General features: G+C 36.2%; 1 protein-coding gene across 1 annotated transcript in view; it reads right to left on the bottom strand.

Annotated features, from left to right (window-relative positions):
- Positions 1-15165, bottom strand: part of LOC139122343 (fibropellin-1-like) — a 30378-nt gene extending 15213 nt beyond the window's left edge. The window contains exons 1-26 of the mRNA XM_070687739.1: positions 14955-15165; positions 13946-14059; positions 12817-12927; positions 11631-11744; positions 11408-11521; positions 11083-11196; positions 10389-10502; positions 10145-10258; positions 9538-9651; positions 8230-8343; positions 7800-7913; positions 7116-7229; positions 6705-6818; positions 6191-6304; positions 5657-5770; positions 4408-4521; positions 3834-3947; positions 3400-3513; positions 2806-2919; positions 2199-2312; positions 1693-1806; positions 1333-1392; positions 992-1105; positions 586-699; positions 343-456; positions 53-166 (exon numbers count right to left, since the gene is read on the bottom strand). Coding sequence (XP_070543840.1) covers positions 53-166; positions 343-456; positions 586-699; positions 992-1105; positions 1333-1392; positions 1693-1806; positions 2199-2312; positions 2806-2919; positions 3400-3513; positions 3834-3947; positions 4408-4521; positions 5657-5770; positions 6191-6304; positions 6705-6818; positions 7116-7229; positions 7800-7913; positions 8230-8343; positions 9538-9651; positions 10145-10258; positions 10389-10502; positions 11083-11196; positions 11408-11521; positions 11631-11744; positions 12817-12927; positions 13946-14059; positions 14955-15165 — 3004 coding nt within the window. The remainder of the gene's footprint in view (positions 1-52; positions 167-342; positions 457-585; positions 700-991; positions 1106-1332; positions 1393-1692; positions 1807-2198; positions 2313-2805; positions 2920-3399; positions 3514-3833; positions 3948-4407; positions 4522-5656; positions 5771-6190; positions 6305-6704; positions 6819-7115; positions 7230-7799; positions 7914-8229; positions 8344-9537; positions 9652-10144; positions 10259-10388; positions 10503-11082; positions 11197-11407; positions 11522-11630; positions 11745-12816; positions 12928-13945; positions 14060-14954) is intronic.
- Positions 15166-15503: the final 338 nt, after the last annotated feature.

Genomic DNA, 15503 nt, shown 5'->3' with positions numbered 1-15503 from the left:
TTTCTAGTTTTCTATCTTTTTTTTTAAACAGAAAGAAAATCTAAAGACGTACCGAGTTCACAGCGGGTTCCTGAGAAGCCTTGGTTGCAAAGGCAAGTGTAAGAGGCAATACCATCTTTACACTGACCGCCATTTTGACAGGGGTCTGGTTGGCAATCATCTACATCTAAAAGTAAAATAACAGTTCCCTTTAGTATGTATTTCTCTGCAAAACTGCAACCATACTTAGTCTTGCTTGTCATATAAAATCAAATATCTGTTGACGAACGTTACAAATATTTTTATTACAAAATTTATATTTGCTCAAAATATATTACTTTGCATATGAAAATTGAGACTTACTGATTTCACATACGGGTCCAGTGAACCCTTGCTTACATACACATGTGTAGTTGTCGACACCATCTTGACATTGACCTCCATTTTCACAGGGATTTGGTTGACAATCATTTACATCTGCAGAAATAAGAAATGCCGAAGATCGATAAAACAAAAGACAAAACATGAATGAAAACAGTACTGTTAAATTTAAGACCATTGAGCATTGATCGTAAAAGCATTGTGCTGATGCAAATGTAGACTTACTAATTTCACAGTCCGATCCTGTGAAGCCTTGACGGCAGACACAACTGTAGGAGTCGACGCCATCTTGACATTGGCCGCCATTTTGACAGGGGTTAGGTTGGCAATCATTGATATCTGAAAAGAAATTATTTCATTTCGTTTCTGTTTGTTTTGTAAAATTGATAAACTATTATTCGACGGTGTGTAACTTTTGCGTGGTTATGATTCCTTTTCACTAGGATCAAATCAATATATTTTCAACATATAGAACCCCAAAAATCAGTCACACAAATTTTGGAATGCTATAAGCATAGTTTACTGTCTCACACAAAACCGCAGAGTTTTTTTATTATATGTCTTTTGCTTTCTGTATCATTCAGATGTAGCGGCATCTGCTATTTTTACCGAGTGCAGGTTTAAAACTTACTGATCTCACAGGTGCTCCCTGTAAAGCCTTGGTTACAATGACAAGTATAGGAGGCAATACCTTCTTGACAGTGACCGCCATTGTGACAAGGGTTTGGTTTACAGTCATTAACATCTAGAAATGAAATGAAATGAAAATGAGCATGATTGTCAAATTCCACATAATGTCAATTCTGCAATTTTAAAAACACAATATTGATGTTATTCTGACAAATTACTGTCGAAATCGGGATGAAATCAAAAAAGGGATTACTTGGTATTCGGGTCGAAAAAAGAAATTTACCAATTATATTTCACACACAGGTCCTGTGAATCCATGACTACAAAGGCATGTGTAAGTACCGACGCCATCTTGACATTGACCACCATTTTGACATGGGTTTGGTTGGCAATCATTGATATCTGTAGAAAAAAAGTATTCATTAACTGAATCCATCTCCATGAGTTTTGTTTTAATGTGAAGGCGATGCAGATGGACAGAAAATGCGACATAGATTTGGTTGGCAATTATTACATTGACAGATCATAATATGTATTTATTTGTTTATTTTTGTAATAAGGATGGGATAGGCAGATGGACAGAAAATACGACCCTTACGGTAAACAGTGCGATTCTTATTGTGGTGAAATGAAAGAGCCAATAGGAAAATGTCCGTTAGAAAAATATATAAATGCATATATTTCAAAGTTAATATTACTCACCAATCTGGCAGTTCAAGCCAGTGAAGCCTTGATTGCAGATACAAGTGTAAGAATCAATACCATCTTGACACTGACCTCCATTTTGGCAGGGATTGGGTTGACAATCATCTACGTCTAGAGGGGCATGACATTACGGCAGATTAATTCAAAATATTGTCTAAGTGTAAATCAATGAAACTTGTGTAGCTTGTTGCACAAATCTATACTAGCTACACGTGATGAATATGATATGGAATTCGTATACATTTATGTCCCGATTATTTGACGTGCACATAATCCGTCTTACTCTGTCAGCGTTTAAAACCTCCAACTACTTCGTTTCAGAAATTTATCTTGTTTGGTGGAAGTTAAAATTCTAATTTCTCTCTTGAATCTTCGCATTACCATACATACTTTTCGGCGATGGGTTTTGGGTCAACCGAGGAGTGTCAATTATTGTACAATATATAGTTATCCATATCCCTAATGAGATACAGCGTGTCTGTGTTTATGTCACAGTAACTCACTCGATTCACAGTGGTGTCCATCAAAGCCAGTGTTGCATACACAAGAGTAGGAGTCTGTGTCGTCTTGACATTGACCACCGTTTTGACAAGGATTTGGTTCACAACCTGACACTCCTGAAGATGAGTAATGGCATTTTATTATGACTTTTCAAGAGACTGAGACTGCTCAAGAGACAATGCAAAGAATTCTTTCGATGCTTGAGATATATGCTATTTTACATATTTCTCACCACAAGAGATTTTACAACGAGTCAGGATAAAGCACACCTAACGCTCCACATCATTGTACAACCAAGCGTTTTACAGGAAATTTGCTCACTGTCGCAATCATAAACTCTGAATATTTTCTTTAATCTTATTCGATAATAATTCTGGGTGAGTCACCCAAACAGTTTGCATGGTACAAGAAAGTGGACTAAAGTTTATTTTGACATCGGTCATATTTTCCTCCGTAAAAACTGTAACACCAGTAGATATTTATACTGAAAAGCAATTCTCTGACCTATCTATCAAAACGTAACCTCGTGCGACTTTCTTAAACTGTGAAACATTATTATTGCCCTAATAAATATTGCCAACAAATATTGGCCCAATTTTCTAAACTTACCGATTTCACAGTGAGTTCCTATGAAACCTTGATCACAAAGACAAGTGTAGGAAGCGATGCCGTCTTCACATTGACCGCCATTTTGACACGGGCTCGGTTGGCAGTCATCTATATCTAGAATAAACGCACATTTGAATGTCAGTTAATGTTTTAATATAATTAATTATTATTTTTTTAATATAATTAATGCCTAATTTAATATTCTATCTTTAGTCGTCTTATGTCCAGCTTTAAATGCTCATGAACTTTGTCAATTTTATGACTATCAGTGTTGAACTGGAACAAAAAAACATGTTATGCTGAGATAAAAACGGAACTTACTTATTTCACAAAGAGGACCTGTAAATCCATGATTACAAAGACATGTGTGGTTGTTAACGCCATCTTGACATTGGCCGCCATTTTGACAAGGATTCGGACGACACTCATCAATATCTACAGGACAATATAAATTCAAATTGACCACTTTTATACCGTTAAAGGCAACTCAATAAAAAAACATCAACTTTTTAAAAAAATCAGAGGGTGGCTGTAATTTCAGTAAAAGATGAAATATGAGACGAAAATGCATCTCATAACATTTTGTAAACTTACTAGTCTGACAGTTCGATCCATTGAAGCCTTGATTGCAGATACAAGTGTAAGAGTCAACGCCATCTTGACACTGACCTCCATTTTGGCAGGGAATGGGTTTGCAATCATCAACGTCTAGAATGATTAAATTGGGACATTACTAATTATATGTTTTAACTTTCTATTGTTTGTGAAACTGCTTTCTACATTACAGCATACCAAAAAGGATTAGTGCATTACGCTCTGCTTAATTCTATACTCTTTGCCCTAGCACTCAAGTCCGGACACCCATTTGCACAGAAACCACTTATATAGTGTGTCACTCAGTTTTGTGTTTGCTTCATTAAAAAATTAAGTAAGAAGTTTGGTACACTTTTTCACTGTATTGTTGTTGCTATGGTTGAAAATGAAACTTGGTTTAGGTATTTTTTTAGCACACAAACCACATAACTTACTGATTTCACAGTCGGTTCCTCCGTAGCCCTGATTACAAACGCACCTGTAGGAAGCAATCAAATCTTGACAAAGACCGCCATTTTGGCAAGGGGTCGGTTGGCAATCATTCGTATCTGCAAATTAAATGAGAAGATCACTGTCAGCCTATATATATTTTTTATTACAGTTAATTTAACCATGAAGTGACCCTGAAATGACAATGGTTCATGTGCACCTGGGACGCTTAATTACATTGTATAAGTTGTCGATCAATTAGGTATTAAAATTGTTGTTTGACAATATTGCTATATAGTGTATTTTATATCGGAAGTGAAAATGGAGTTAACTGCATGATTGCATATACAGGTCTAATAGAACTTTATGATAGAGAAATATGTTTGTGTCGACGCCTTCTTGATTTTGGCCACCATTTTGCAGGGATTCGGTCGTCAGTCATGTACATCTACAGAGTAATGCCATATTATAGCTACAAAATACAGAAGCTTGGGAGAAAAAGCGAAAACTGAAATATTGCGGCTTTATGACAGCAAAATTTTAAAACTACCTCAATGAAGAAGAGGAAACGTTACTCACTTATCTGACAGTCTGATCCAGTGAAGCCTTGATTGCAGAGACAAATGTAGGAGTCGACGCCATCTTCACATTGACCTCCATTTTGGCAGGGAATGGGTTTGCAATCATCAACATCTATAGGCAATAATTAATTAGATCACTAATTTGCAACGAATACAATTTTCAATGATTTCTTTTGTATTCTTTGCTTTTGCTAAACTGTGTATGTCCTTAAACGCAGTCCAATAAAATTGCAGTTAAACAACAAAAAAGTTACAATAGATATAAACGACGACATTTTTGAGTGCCATCAAGTTCTGTTCGTCAGGACATTCTATGTGCATGAACACGTACGCTTAGCTGTAAGAAGGTCCGGTTTCAGTGAAAATATAATTCGTAATTTAACATGTTTAAAATGTTATGTAGGTCATGCTGCCCCACTTATGACCTTAGTTTAATTAGTCTAGAACATTCTTAAGGTAACTGTCCTTCATGACCTTCAATTCAATTAGTCATGTTTGCAACATTCTGGAAATTCAATTTCTCGTCTGTTTACTTCAAGTGGAGATATTTTTGAGCGGTAATCAGCATATCAATAGAGGTTCTTGATTGTTCTCATATATAACGAGATGAGTATAAATACCGGGGCGGCAAAGTTCAGACTTATGGGATCGTGTCACGGACATGTTACTTCAAGACTTTGGTAACTCCAGCAGTATTAATTTCAAGACTTTTCAAGACCTTCACAGCAACGCTGGATTTACTCTGTGGACTTTGCGCAACCTCAAGCCTGCAAGCAAATCAAAAGACTACTCACTCTCTCTTAGTGTCTTACTCAACTCTGGAGCTTTGTGCCGTTCCAGCTGAGATAAGTAGCCTGTAAACTTTTACAGTTTGTACTCTATCCCTTGATTGAGTGATTTGTTTTACTTTTTGTAATAAACTTTATTTTGAAAGAAATTCGCTGACTTAACAGTAATTTTCTCACATATAAAAATACTGGTTCCTCTCAGTACTCTCTCTATAAACAATATGACAAAACGGGCAATATGACAATACGGGCATAGCATGTATTATAATAAATAGAATGAACGATCACGATTTGGTATATGATAAAAATGGATGGGGCGAAAAATATTTATTCACCGCATTTAGAGCTCATCTCTTTGTCTACAAATTACAAATTTGATGTCATTCGTGCATCATCATGGAATATTCATGACCTTTTGTCAAATAGAAACTATATTATACGGCCTTGTGTGTTACTCACTGAACTCGCAATGATATCCGGTAAATCCAGAATCACATACACAAGAGTATGAGTCGTTGATATCTTGACATCGACCGCCATTTTGACAAGGATTTGGCTCGCAACCTACAACTCCTTCAAGTAAAACAAAGATATTTTGAAATACGAAAAGGTCAACAACTGACGAGCCATCAAAAGACTAAATTGGAATATATACACTACAGAAGATCAGTTTTGCCGAAACATGTGAAGTACTGAATATTATTTGGAATCTGTCTCAAGCATAAGCATGACAGGCTTGGGCGCCATACCTTCTCAACGTCGTGAAGTGTGTCCATAAACATTTATCTATTTCATCAACATTATTTCTCGATATTTCCATAAGGAGTACCTAATACATTTTGCGATGTAAACTTCAAATCATTTTCATTGCCTTTGGTAGAAAAATGGTTCAACAATATAGTACATGTATGGTTATTGTGGGCTTCAATCTAAACGATACTTATCTACACATTTGTCTTTAAAAAACCGAAAGAAATTTCAAAGTAAACGTACCTATTTCACAGCGGTTTCCTGAGAAGCCCTTGTCACACAAGCAATGGTAAGTGGCAATACCATCTCGACACTGACCTCCATTTTGACACGAGTTTGGTTGGCAATCATCTATATCTAAAAATAAAAAATACGGCCCCTTTGTAATACATTTCTTTCCAATAACGTACTCATACTTGCCAATCATGCCGTTTTCCACAACCTACTGACGAACTTTGTAAATGATTTCATCTTTTAAAGCAACGTTTGCCTTGGATATGAAAATGGAGACCTGCTTATTTCACATACGGGTCCAATGAAGCCGTATTTACAAAGGCAAGTGTAGGTGTCGACGCCATCTTGACATTGACCTCCATTTTGACAGAGATTTGGTTGGCAATTATTTACATCTACAAAAGAGAAAAAGGAAAGAGAAGATCCATACACCATAGGAAAACTCACGAATTGAAGCAATGTTCTTAAATTCATTGAGAAATCTATTAGTAAGAGCATTGTGCTGATACTTCTACGAACTTACTAATTTCACAGTTTGATCCGCTGTAACCTTTATTGCAGATACATGTGTGGGAGTCGACTCCATCTTGACACTGACCGCCATTTTGACAGGGGTCCGGTTGGCAATCATTTACATCTGAAAAGAATTTGTTTAGGTCATTTAAATCTACTTCACTTGCGTTTTTTGGTCGAACCTCGTTGCCGATGAAGTATAATTAATGTAAATTGTGCATGGTTCTGCTCTATGCCCTGTCTGTAATAAGGGAACACGAACCGAAGGACAGTGCATCGCACTCGTTTTAATTGCAAGAAAGCATCGTTGTCGCTCAAAAGGGGTTGCAGAGTGGTTTATCTATAAGTCTCTTCTGCTTCTCTCCAGTAGAGATGTAGCAGCGGTGGTTTTATACGTACCTAATACAATTTTGAAACTTACTGGTTTCACAAGTGCTTCCTGTAAAGCCTTGATTACAATGGCAAGTATAGGAGGCAATACCATCTTGACACTGACCGCCATTTTGACAAGGATTCGGTTTGCATTCATCAACATCTGGAAATAAACAGGAGCATATGATTGTCAACAACCATATATTATCAATTCTGCGATTTCGGCGCCATTATATTAGTGTTGTCCTGAGATACTGATTTTTATCAAAGGGGTGACATTGTGTAGGAAGAGTTTGTGATATTGGTTCTTCTGAGTTCAAGCGACAGAGACGGAAACTACCTCTCTATTTCTCTTTACTGTATTGCTACTGCTGAGTGAAAAAATGTTTCGATATTAAGTATACATTAGTACATTAAAACCATCACCAATTAAAGCAACGGTAGATAGATCAGTGGTGACGAGTCCAAGAAGAGAAGACGCTCACTGAAAATACGTATACAGCATGAAGCATACATATACTTCCTGAGATAAACTTGGGCTGTATATTGCCTAGTTTTGGAAGGAAAGGACACGGATGTACCATGTACCACAAGAGAATGAAATATCCTGATGTATTAACTCTCAACGTCGGTAACGGATTGTTACATTGTCGAGTTAATTGAGATTTTTCTGGTGTATTACATAATATTTCTCGATAGAATTTGAAAAAGTGGATGTTTACGTGAAACTTACTCATTCCACATACAGGTCCCGTGAATCCATGACTACAAAGGCATGTGTAAGTGCCGACGCCATCTTGACATTGGCCACCGTTTTGACATGGGTTTGGTTGGCAATCATTGATATCTGTAGAACAAATGTTATCATTAACTGTAATCCCCCATGAGTTTGTTTTAATATGAATGGGAGATAGATGGACAGAAAATGCGACATATGTTTGGTTGGCAATCATCAACATCTAGAGGACATAATTTATGAATATATTTGTTATAATAATTCAGTCTTAATTTTTGTAGTATGATGGGATAGGAAGATGGATAGAAAATGCTACCCTCACGATTAACAACGCGATCCTAATAGTTTTGAGTTAAGAACTGATAGGAAATAATCTTTTAAGAAAATATGTGAATAAATGCAATATTTTAATGTTAATTTTACTTACTTATTTGACAGTCTAATCCAGTGAAGCCTCGATTGCAGACACAAGTGTAAGAGTCAACACCATCTTGACACTGACCTCCATTCTGGCAGGGATTGGGTTTGCAATCATTTACATCTAGAAGGGCATAAGAGGTATTTACAAGATCTGAATTGTTTTGAAAACTACTTTTATGATGTCAAACATGTGTATTCTCGTTCGTCGTATCTACTTTTGAAGAAATAATAACCCAGCTGAGAAGGAGGGGAAAATATTTCATTTCATTCCTTGAAACTTTATCAGTAGACGTTATCTAATTACAAATACTCCTTCTTCACATTCTATTTTTTCTTTTGAAGGACTTTCATTCCATTTTTCCGTTGCCTCTGTATGAGCAGATCAGGGAGCAAAACTTTGGTAACTTTTCTCACTTTGCATCTGTTACAATGACACATACAAAAAAACACATCAAAAACATTTGTACTATTGATGGTGATAACGAGGATGGCAACAACAACAACAACAACAACAACAACAATAATAATAATAATAATAATCATAATAATAATAATTATTATTGTGATACAGCACTGGCTTGTTACGTGTGAAGAGAGTTAGTTTCGTTCTATTTCTATCATCGTGCACAAATTCGCATAGTCTGTGATCCCAAAACGAAATTACACTTGAACTTCAACCATAAAAGATAAATTGCTTTAGAATAATATTTTTGGAAGTTGGTCGTGACGACAGATTTAGATAAACTGTATGAACTTCAAACTTTTCAAAACACAATTTGACAGAAAAATGCTTTTCACGCATACAGACAGTTTTAATCGCCTATTACTTGCATAGTAATTTCGTTTTGTGGATCTAACTCACATTAAGTAGTATGTGCGCCTCGAAGTTTGCTCACTTTCCTAATTGAAACATTTAAAAGTTTGCTCAAACTTTCCTAATTGAAACGTTTAACCATTCTCTTATAAATATCATGAGTCACCGCGCAGAGTTTGGTACTAGAGAAAATAGATTAGCTGATATTTACTGATATTTGAAATTCGAAATTGCCGCAATCCCTGTGTTAACTCTATGGGAAAACTCTAATTTTCGATTTCGAAAAACGAAGAGGGTCGAAAATGTTCTTTACTCCCATAGCTTAAATTGAGTCCCTACAAGTGATAGATCAAAAAAGAATTGTAAAAACTTGAGAGTCCCTCACGGGGACGAGTTTTAGATGAAACTCATTGAGTTTTATTAATCATATCCGTAATTTAATTATCCACTGTAACACTTGCCAAAGAGAAACGGTGTATGAAAGTGTTTACACCTACTCACTTAATTCACAGTGAAATCCGGTAAAGCCAGTACCACAAATACAATAATAGTCGTCTGTGCTATCTTGACATCGACCGCTATTTTTACAAGGATTCTTTTCGCAGCCTGATACTCCTGGAGATTGAATAAAGACATTGTTGGGTTACAAAAACAGTTCAATTAGATAAGACAATATTTAATACATTTTTCTTACCAGAGGAGGTATTATTTACGATCAGTTCCTATCTTCCTTGAAACTAAGCCTTGGTATCATTACACATGTACACTCCAAATAGTTTCCAGGAATTTGGTCACTGTCACCGTAAACATCTTTGAAAACTTCCTTCAATACTGCCCAAATACTTAAAAGTGTGTTATAGCCTTCTAAAGTTTGATTTTGAAAGATAATTATTGCTTATTCCAAGAGGGAATAGAGTGTGCCGCCGCATATTTGAAGTTGGTGATCTTTTTTTAGTACAAATTGTGTCTAATAAAGTATTTGTAGTCGTTAAAGCAAGTCTAGAATGAGCGAAGCTATCAAACGCAACCTTATCTGACTATTTTCAAAACCTCAAAGAACCATTCAAAGAGAAAATATGTGCTAATTGCCAAATTTTATTAGACTTACCGATTTCGCAGTGAGTTCCTGTGAAGCCTTGATCACAAAGACAAGTGTAGGAAGCGATGCCGTCTTCACATTGACCGCCATTTTGACACGGATTCGGTTGGCAGTCATCTATATCTAAAATAAACATTTGATTTAGTTGCTCCTGTATTATATCTAAGTCCCCATGGGGAAGTCTGTGGTGTTATGATTGTAAGTGATGAAATACTACAGAAAGTGTATAGTTGGGAATAAAACTGACACTTACTAATTTCACACACAGGTCCATTGAATCCATGATTACAAAGACATGTATAGGTGTCGACGCCATCTTGACATCGACCTCCATTTTGACAGGGGTAAGGTCGACAGTCATCAATATCTGCAGGAAATATGATTGTACACCATCATAATGGTTTTTACTTATCATGGTTAATACGATCGAGATAGAGCATCGACTTGCAAAATAAGATAGTTGCTGCAATTTCACAACTACATGTGAGTTTTGTTGCAGAACAGGGGCAATTTATGTCACAATGTAAGCTTACTAGTCTGACAGCCTGATCCAGTGAAGCCTTGATTGCAGATGCAATTATAAGAGTCGACGCCATCTTGACACTGACCTCCAGTTCGGCACGGATTTGGCTTGCAATCATCTACATCTGGAAAAATTATTTTCTAAGTTTCGAATTTTATGAAGTCACTTGAAAGATAAAGCATGAACGACAAAGGATGGTGCATATCGTTTTGATGGTTACTATTCCTTGCCCAAACTCTCCAATCCTGGTGATCGTTGCCCATACATGACTATTATGATGATCATGTAACTCACTTGTCTTAGGCAACATTCACGCATCAACCGTCAAATGCAGGGTACACTATTTCAAATGGTATGTGTTATTATTCCCGCGGTACAAAATGAAGGGGAAAGCTTGTCTACAAAAGACAATGCCATAACTTACCAATTTCACAGTCACTTCCTCTGTAAGCCTGGTTACAAACGCATTTGTAGGAGGCGAGTTGGTCTTGACAAAGGCCACCGTTTTGACAAGGGTTCGGTTGGCAGTCATTCTTATCTAGAAACAAATAAACAAATAGATCACTGCACAGTCAGCCGAAATATCTTTTCCATTACTGTAACTTTGTAAGGTAATGGATCATGATATGGTAACTTCAAACACACATTTTGATTCTTTCATTGTATGAGATGCAGAATTCAAAGAATGTTTTAGTAAAAGCGTGATTCAACAAAGGAATGTACTGTATCGGAACGAAATTGGAACTTACTGATTTCACACGTAGGACCAACAAAACCTTGATTACATATACAAGTGAAGGTGTTCACACCATCTTGACATTGGCCTCCATTCCGACAGGGATTTGCTCGACAGTCATCAATATCTACATACAAATTATATGAGTATTAAAAAAAACGAAAACAATTGTATTACTAATACTAACCAAGAAAGGAAGGAATATATGGATATACAATAAATTAATATTTACTCACTTATCTGACAGTCTAATCCAGTGAAGCCTAGATTGCAGACACAGGTGTAAGAGTCGACGCCATCTTGACACTGACCGCTATTTTGGCACGGATTTGGCTGGCAATCATTTACATCTGCAAAACCAAAGTTCAATTTTGGAATGTTTGTATTCGCCTGCACATCTCTCCATCTGTATAACCTCATGCGTTTCTGGAGTACAACGCTTGACAGAACACAACTTAATTACTTATTTCCAAGTTCACATGACTTTTCGGATAGGTCACTTTATTGTGCATCGTAGCACGTTCAAAAAATGAATATCATTTTACAGGAGCAACTATATATATATATATATATATATATATATATATATATATATATATATATATATATATATATATATATATATACTTGTTTAGTTCAAGATCAGCTGGAGTAGATATATACTTGTTTAGTTCAAGATCAGCTGGAGTAGAGTGCTCAATACTAGAGTAGAGCTAAATACACTACTGAGTTGATCAGGATAATCTAAAATATTACATTTCCACTACAAATTTGTTTCGTATAGGTTGCAGAGCCGCCTACACTCATCGGGTGGCAGTGATAGACTGAAACTTTAGGCGGGAAACGATTTCTTTTGTTTTGTTTTTGTTGGCACCTGTTTGTTGCAAAAGGTTGAATAATTAGTGACTGCACAAGAGAAATTGTCTCTTGTGTCTGCAGGTCGATACTAATTCGTTTCTATTGTTGAGGGAGCACATTTCGTGATATCTGAGGAGTATGAAATGTGCTCCCTCAACAATAGAAACGAATTAGTATCGACCTGCAGACACATGAGAAAATTTCTCTTGTGCAGTCACTAATTATTCAACCTTTTGCAACAAACAGGTGCCAACAAAAACAAAACAAAAGAAATCGTTTCCCGCCTAAAGTTTCAGTCGATCACTGCCACCCGATGAGTGTAGGCGGCTCTGCAACCTATACGAAACAAATTTGTAGTGGAAATGTAATATTTTAGATTATCCTGATCAACTCAGTTGTGTATATACATACATATATATATATATATATATATATATATATATATATATATACATGAGAGAGAGAGGGTTATTTTTTACTTGTCTTTCTTCATCACTTCCTTGTCATAATGACCCATCTGCCATTTGGAAACATGGAACATCAATGTTTATTACATTTACTCACTTAATTCACAGTGATATCCGGTAAATCCAGCATCACATGCACAAGAGTAAGGGTCGGTATCTTGACATCGACCGCCATTTTGACATGGATTCGGTTCGCAGCCTGACACTCCTGTAGGTTTAACCAAGACATTTCAATTTTCTCCTTTTTGTATCCCCAGAAGAGGCCATGCGTAGTTACAAAGAAGCGGTGGTAACATATTCTAGGACTTCTTCTCACCCGTTGATTACTCATTTCAAAATGTATATGCCACCAAAATATAGGAAGAGGAGGATTGCTATCAAAAGAATAGTTTCATATATTATAGCCCAAACAAGGATCTATATGCCCAAGGGTAGGTGACCATTTGCTCCACGTAAGGAGGGCAAATGATCTCCTGCCTCGAAGGTACATTGTTCCTTGTTTGGGTTATAATGTTTTTATTACATGCCTCTCTTGCATAGTTTCACTTTTAATTTTTGAGTTTATATAAAAATGACAACCATGTTGAAAAAGGGAACGATTTTCATAATCAAATGGCGTATTTATAAATTTAAATCACTGTTATACGGTTTGTAGAATGTTTCGTGGATAATTTTTTAAAAACTGTTATAGTAAGTTCTGTATAAAACATGTAATTTTATCATTTTTGAATACCAAAGCTGTCAAGCTGAAAAGAGTTCCGGTTCACTTACAGTCAAATGATGACTATGCGGCCGGCGACGTCATCAACAAGTATTGAATCCTATCGATATATAAGGCATGTAATAAAAACTACGTTTTTTTTCTTGACGCCTGGAACACGATTGGAACTAATTTAGGATAATTGTATAGTGAAGTAATGTCGGTTTAATCCGCAAATGTAAGCTCATCTGCTTTTCTTTATAAGTTATACACTTGTTTTAATGAGTAATTTGTAATATTGCAACATTCAGCTATAGGGCACTTAACACTTTTGAGAAATTTGAAAATATGAATATCCAATTATCCCAAATTAGTTCCAATCGTGTTCTGGGTTATTTGCGTTGATAACAATCAATAAATGATGAGTGCACCACTCGTATTTATAATACTAAAATGAATATCGTTGCCTAACTTACATTCAGTATTGAAGGTGAACCGTTTACTGAAAATGAATCTGTAAACTTACGGATTTCACAGTGAGTTCCCGTAAAGCCTTGATTACAAAGACATATGTAGGATGCAATACCATCGTGGCACTCGCCGCCATTTTCACACGGGTTTGGTTCGCAATCATCAATATCTAGAAAATAAGGGAAAACTGATTATTATCATTTATACACTGCTAATACTGCAATGAATGCATTCTGGTATATAGCTCATGCGTCTTGGATAGTTCATTGCTTAAAAGTGATGATACTTGGAAATGGAAAGAATGTGTAATAATCACGCCAGCGGCTTACTAACTACGCATGCGCATATTCATAATATACTATGCGACTAACCGGAAGTGTACCCTACCTTCATGGGCGCCGCCATGTTTTTTTCAATACTCGTAAATAAACAAATACAAAACGTGCAAATTATTATTTTATAACATGCCATTTATAAAATTTATCTTTTGTTAGCCAGTTAGTGTTATTATCCACCTTGTCGCTGATACAAAATATCGTTAATATCACGCATAAAAAATAGAAAATGGGAGAAAACTGTCGTGCATATGAACGGGTGCATACGCGAAGAATGCTGGGATTGAATTTTAGAAAAGCGCCCCCTGTGTCAATAACTAGATTCAAAAATTGCCAGTTTTTAGACGGAACGCTCTAGTTTTCAGCTTGCAAGTGGAAGGTGGGCAGTGCGGTTACCATTGCAATGGTAACGATGGCATAATACGTCCCTTGTTTAACACAATAGGCTGTTATCATGGTAAAAATTGTCAATTTTTGTCCAACATTTTTACACATTGCAGAAATCTATAGGCCTACCTGCACTGCTGCAGGGTTTGACGTCGTGTACGTAAGTGAACTGCTTTCACCAGAGGGAAACTGGGCATAGTTGTCACACAAACGTATATGAAGTAATAATTAATTCTATTTTATCATGAATCAAATCAAATAACATTGCCAATCTTAACCCCTGGCGCGACACCAATGGCTGAGCCCTATATAATATTATGGCTTATTACAAAAGAACCTTACTGATTTCACATACAGGTCCAATGAATCCAGGATTGCATAGACATGTGTACGTGCCGACGCCATCTTGACACTGGCCTTCATTTTGACAGGGATTAGGTCGACAGTCATCGATATCTGCAGAATAATCTACATTGCATTTTGATTCAAGCATTGAAGGGTTTACAGGGCTCGAAATTAACTTTTTACCTTGGTAGTCCTCTTGGGCTACCATTTTCTGAAGTTGGTAGCCCAGTGACAATGTCTGGTAGTCCATGAATATTTGGTTTAGGGATACTTTGCTCGTCCGAGTATAAGCCCCCGGTTCAAAAACAAAACAGCGGTAAAACCAGGGGCTTCTACTCAAGAAACCCTATGTTATGTGTCACGAACTTAATTTATGCTTATTTTTGTACATTTTTAACACTTTCTATCACTTTCTAAATCGGCTTATACATCCAAAGAAATTGTAACTTTAGTAAAGAAAAACAGAAAAAAATAGTCTCATGATCTTTATGAACTGGTATGCCTTGTTACACCCGAGTCTCTCTCTACAGAACGTAATACATTGAT

Source organism: Ptychodera flava, chromosome 22 (genome assembly GCF_041260155.1).
Source record: "Ptychodera flava strain L36383 chromosome 22, AS_Pfla_20210202, whole genome shotgun sequence".
NCBI classification, from domain to species: domain Eukaryota; kingdom Metazoa; phylum Hemichordata; class Enteropneusta; family Ptychoderidae; genus Ptychodera; species Ptychodera flava.
This window is presented reverse-complemented; position numbering and strand designations above follow the sequence as displayed.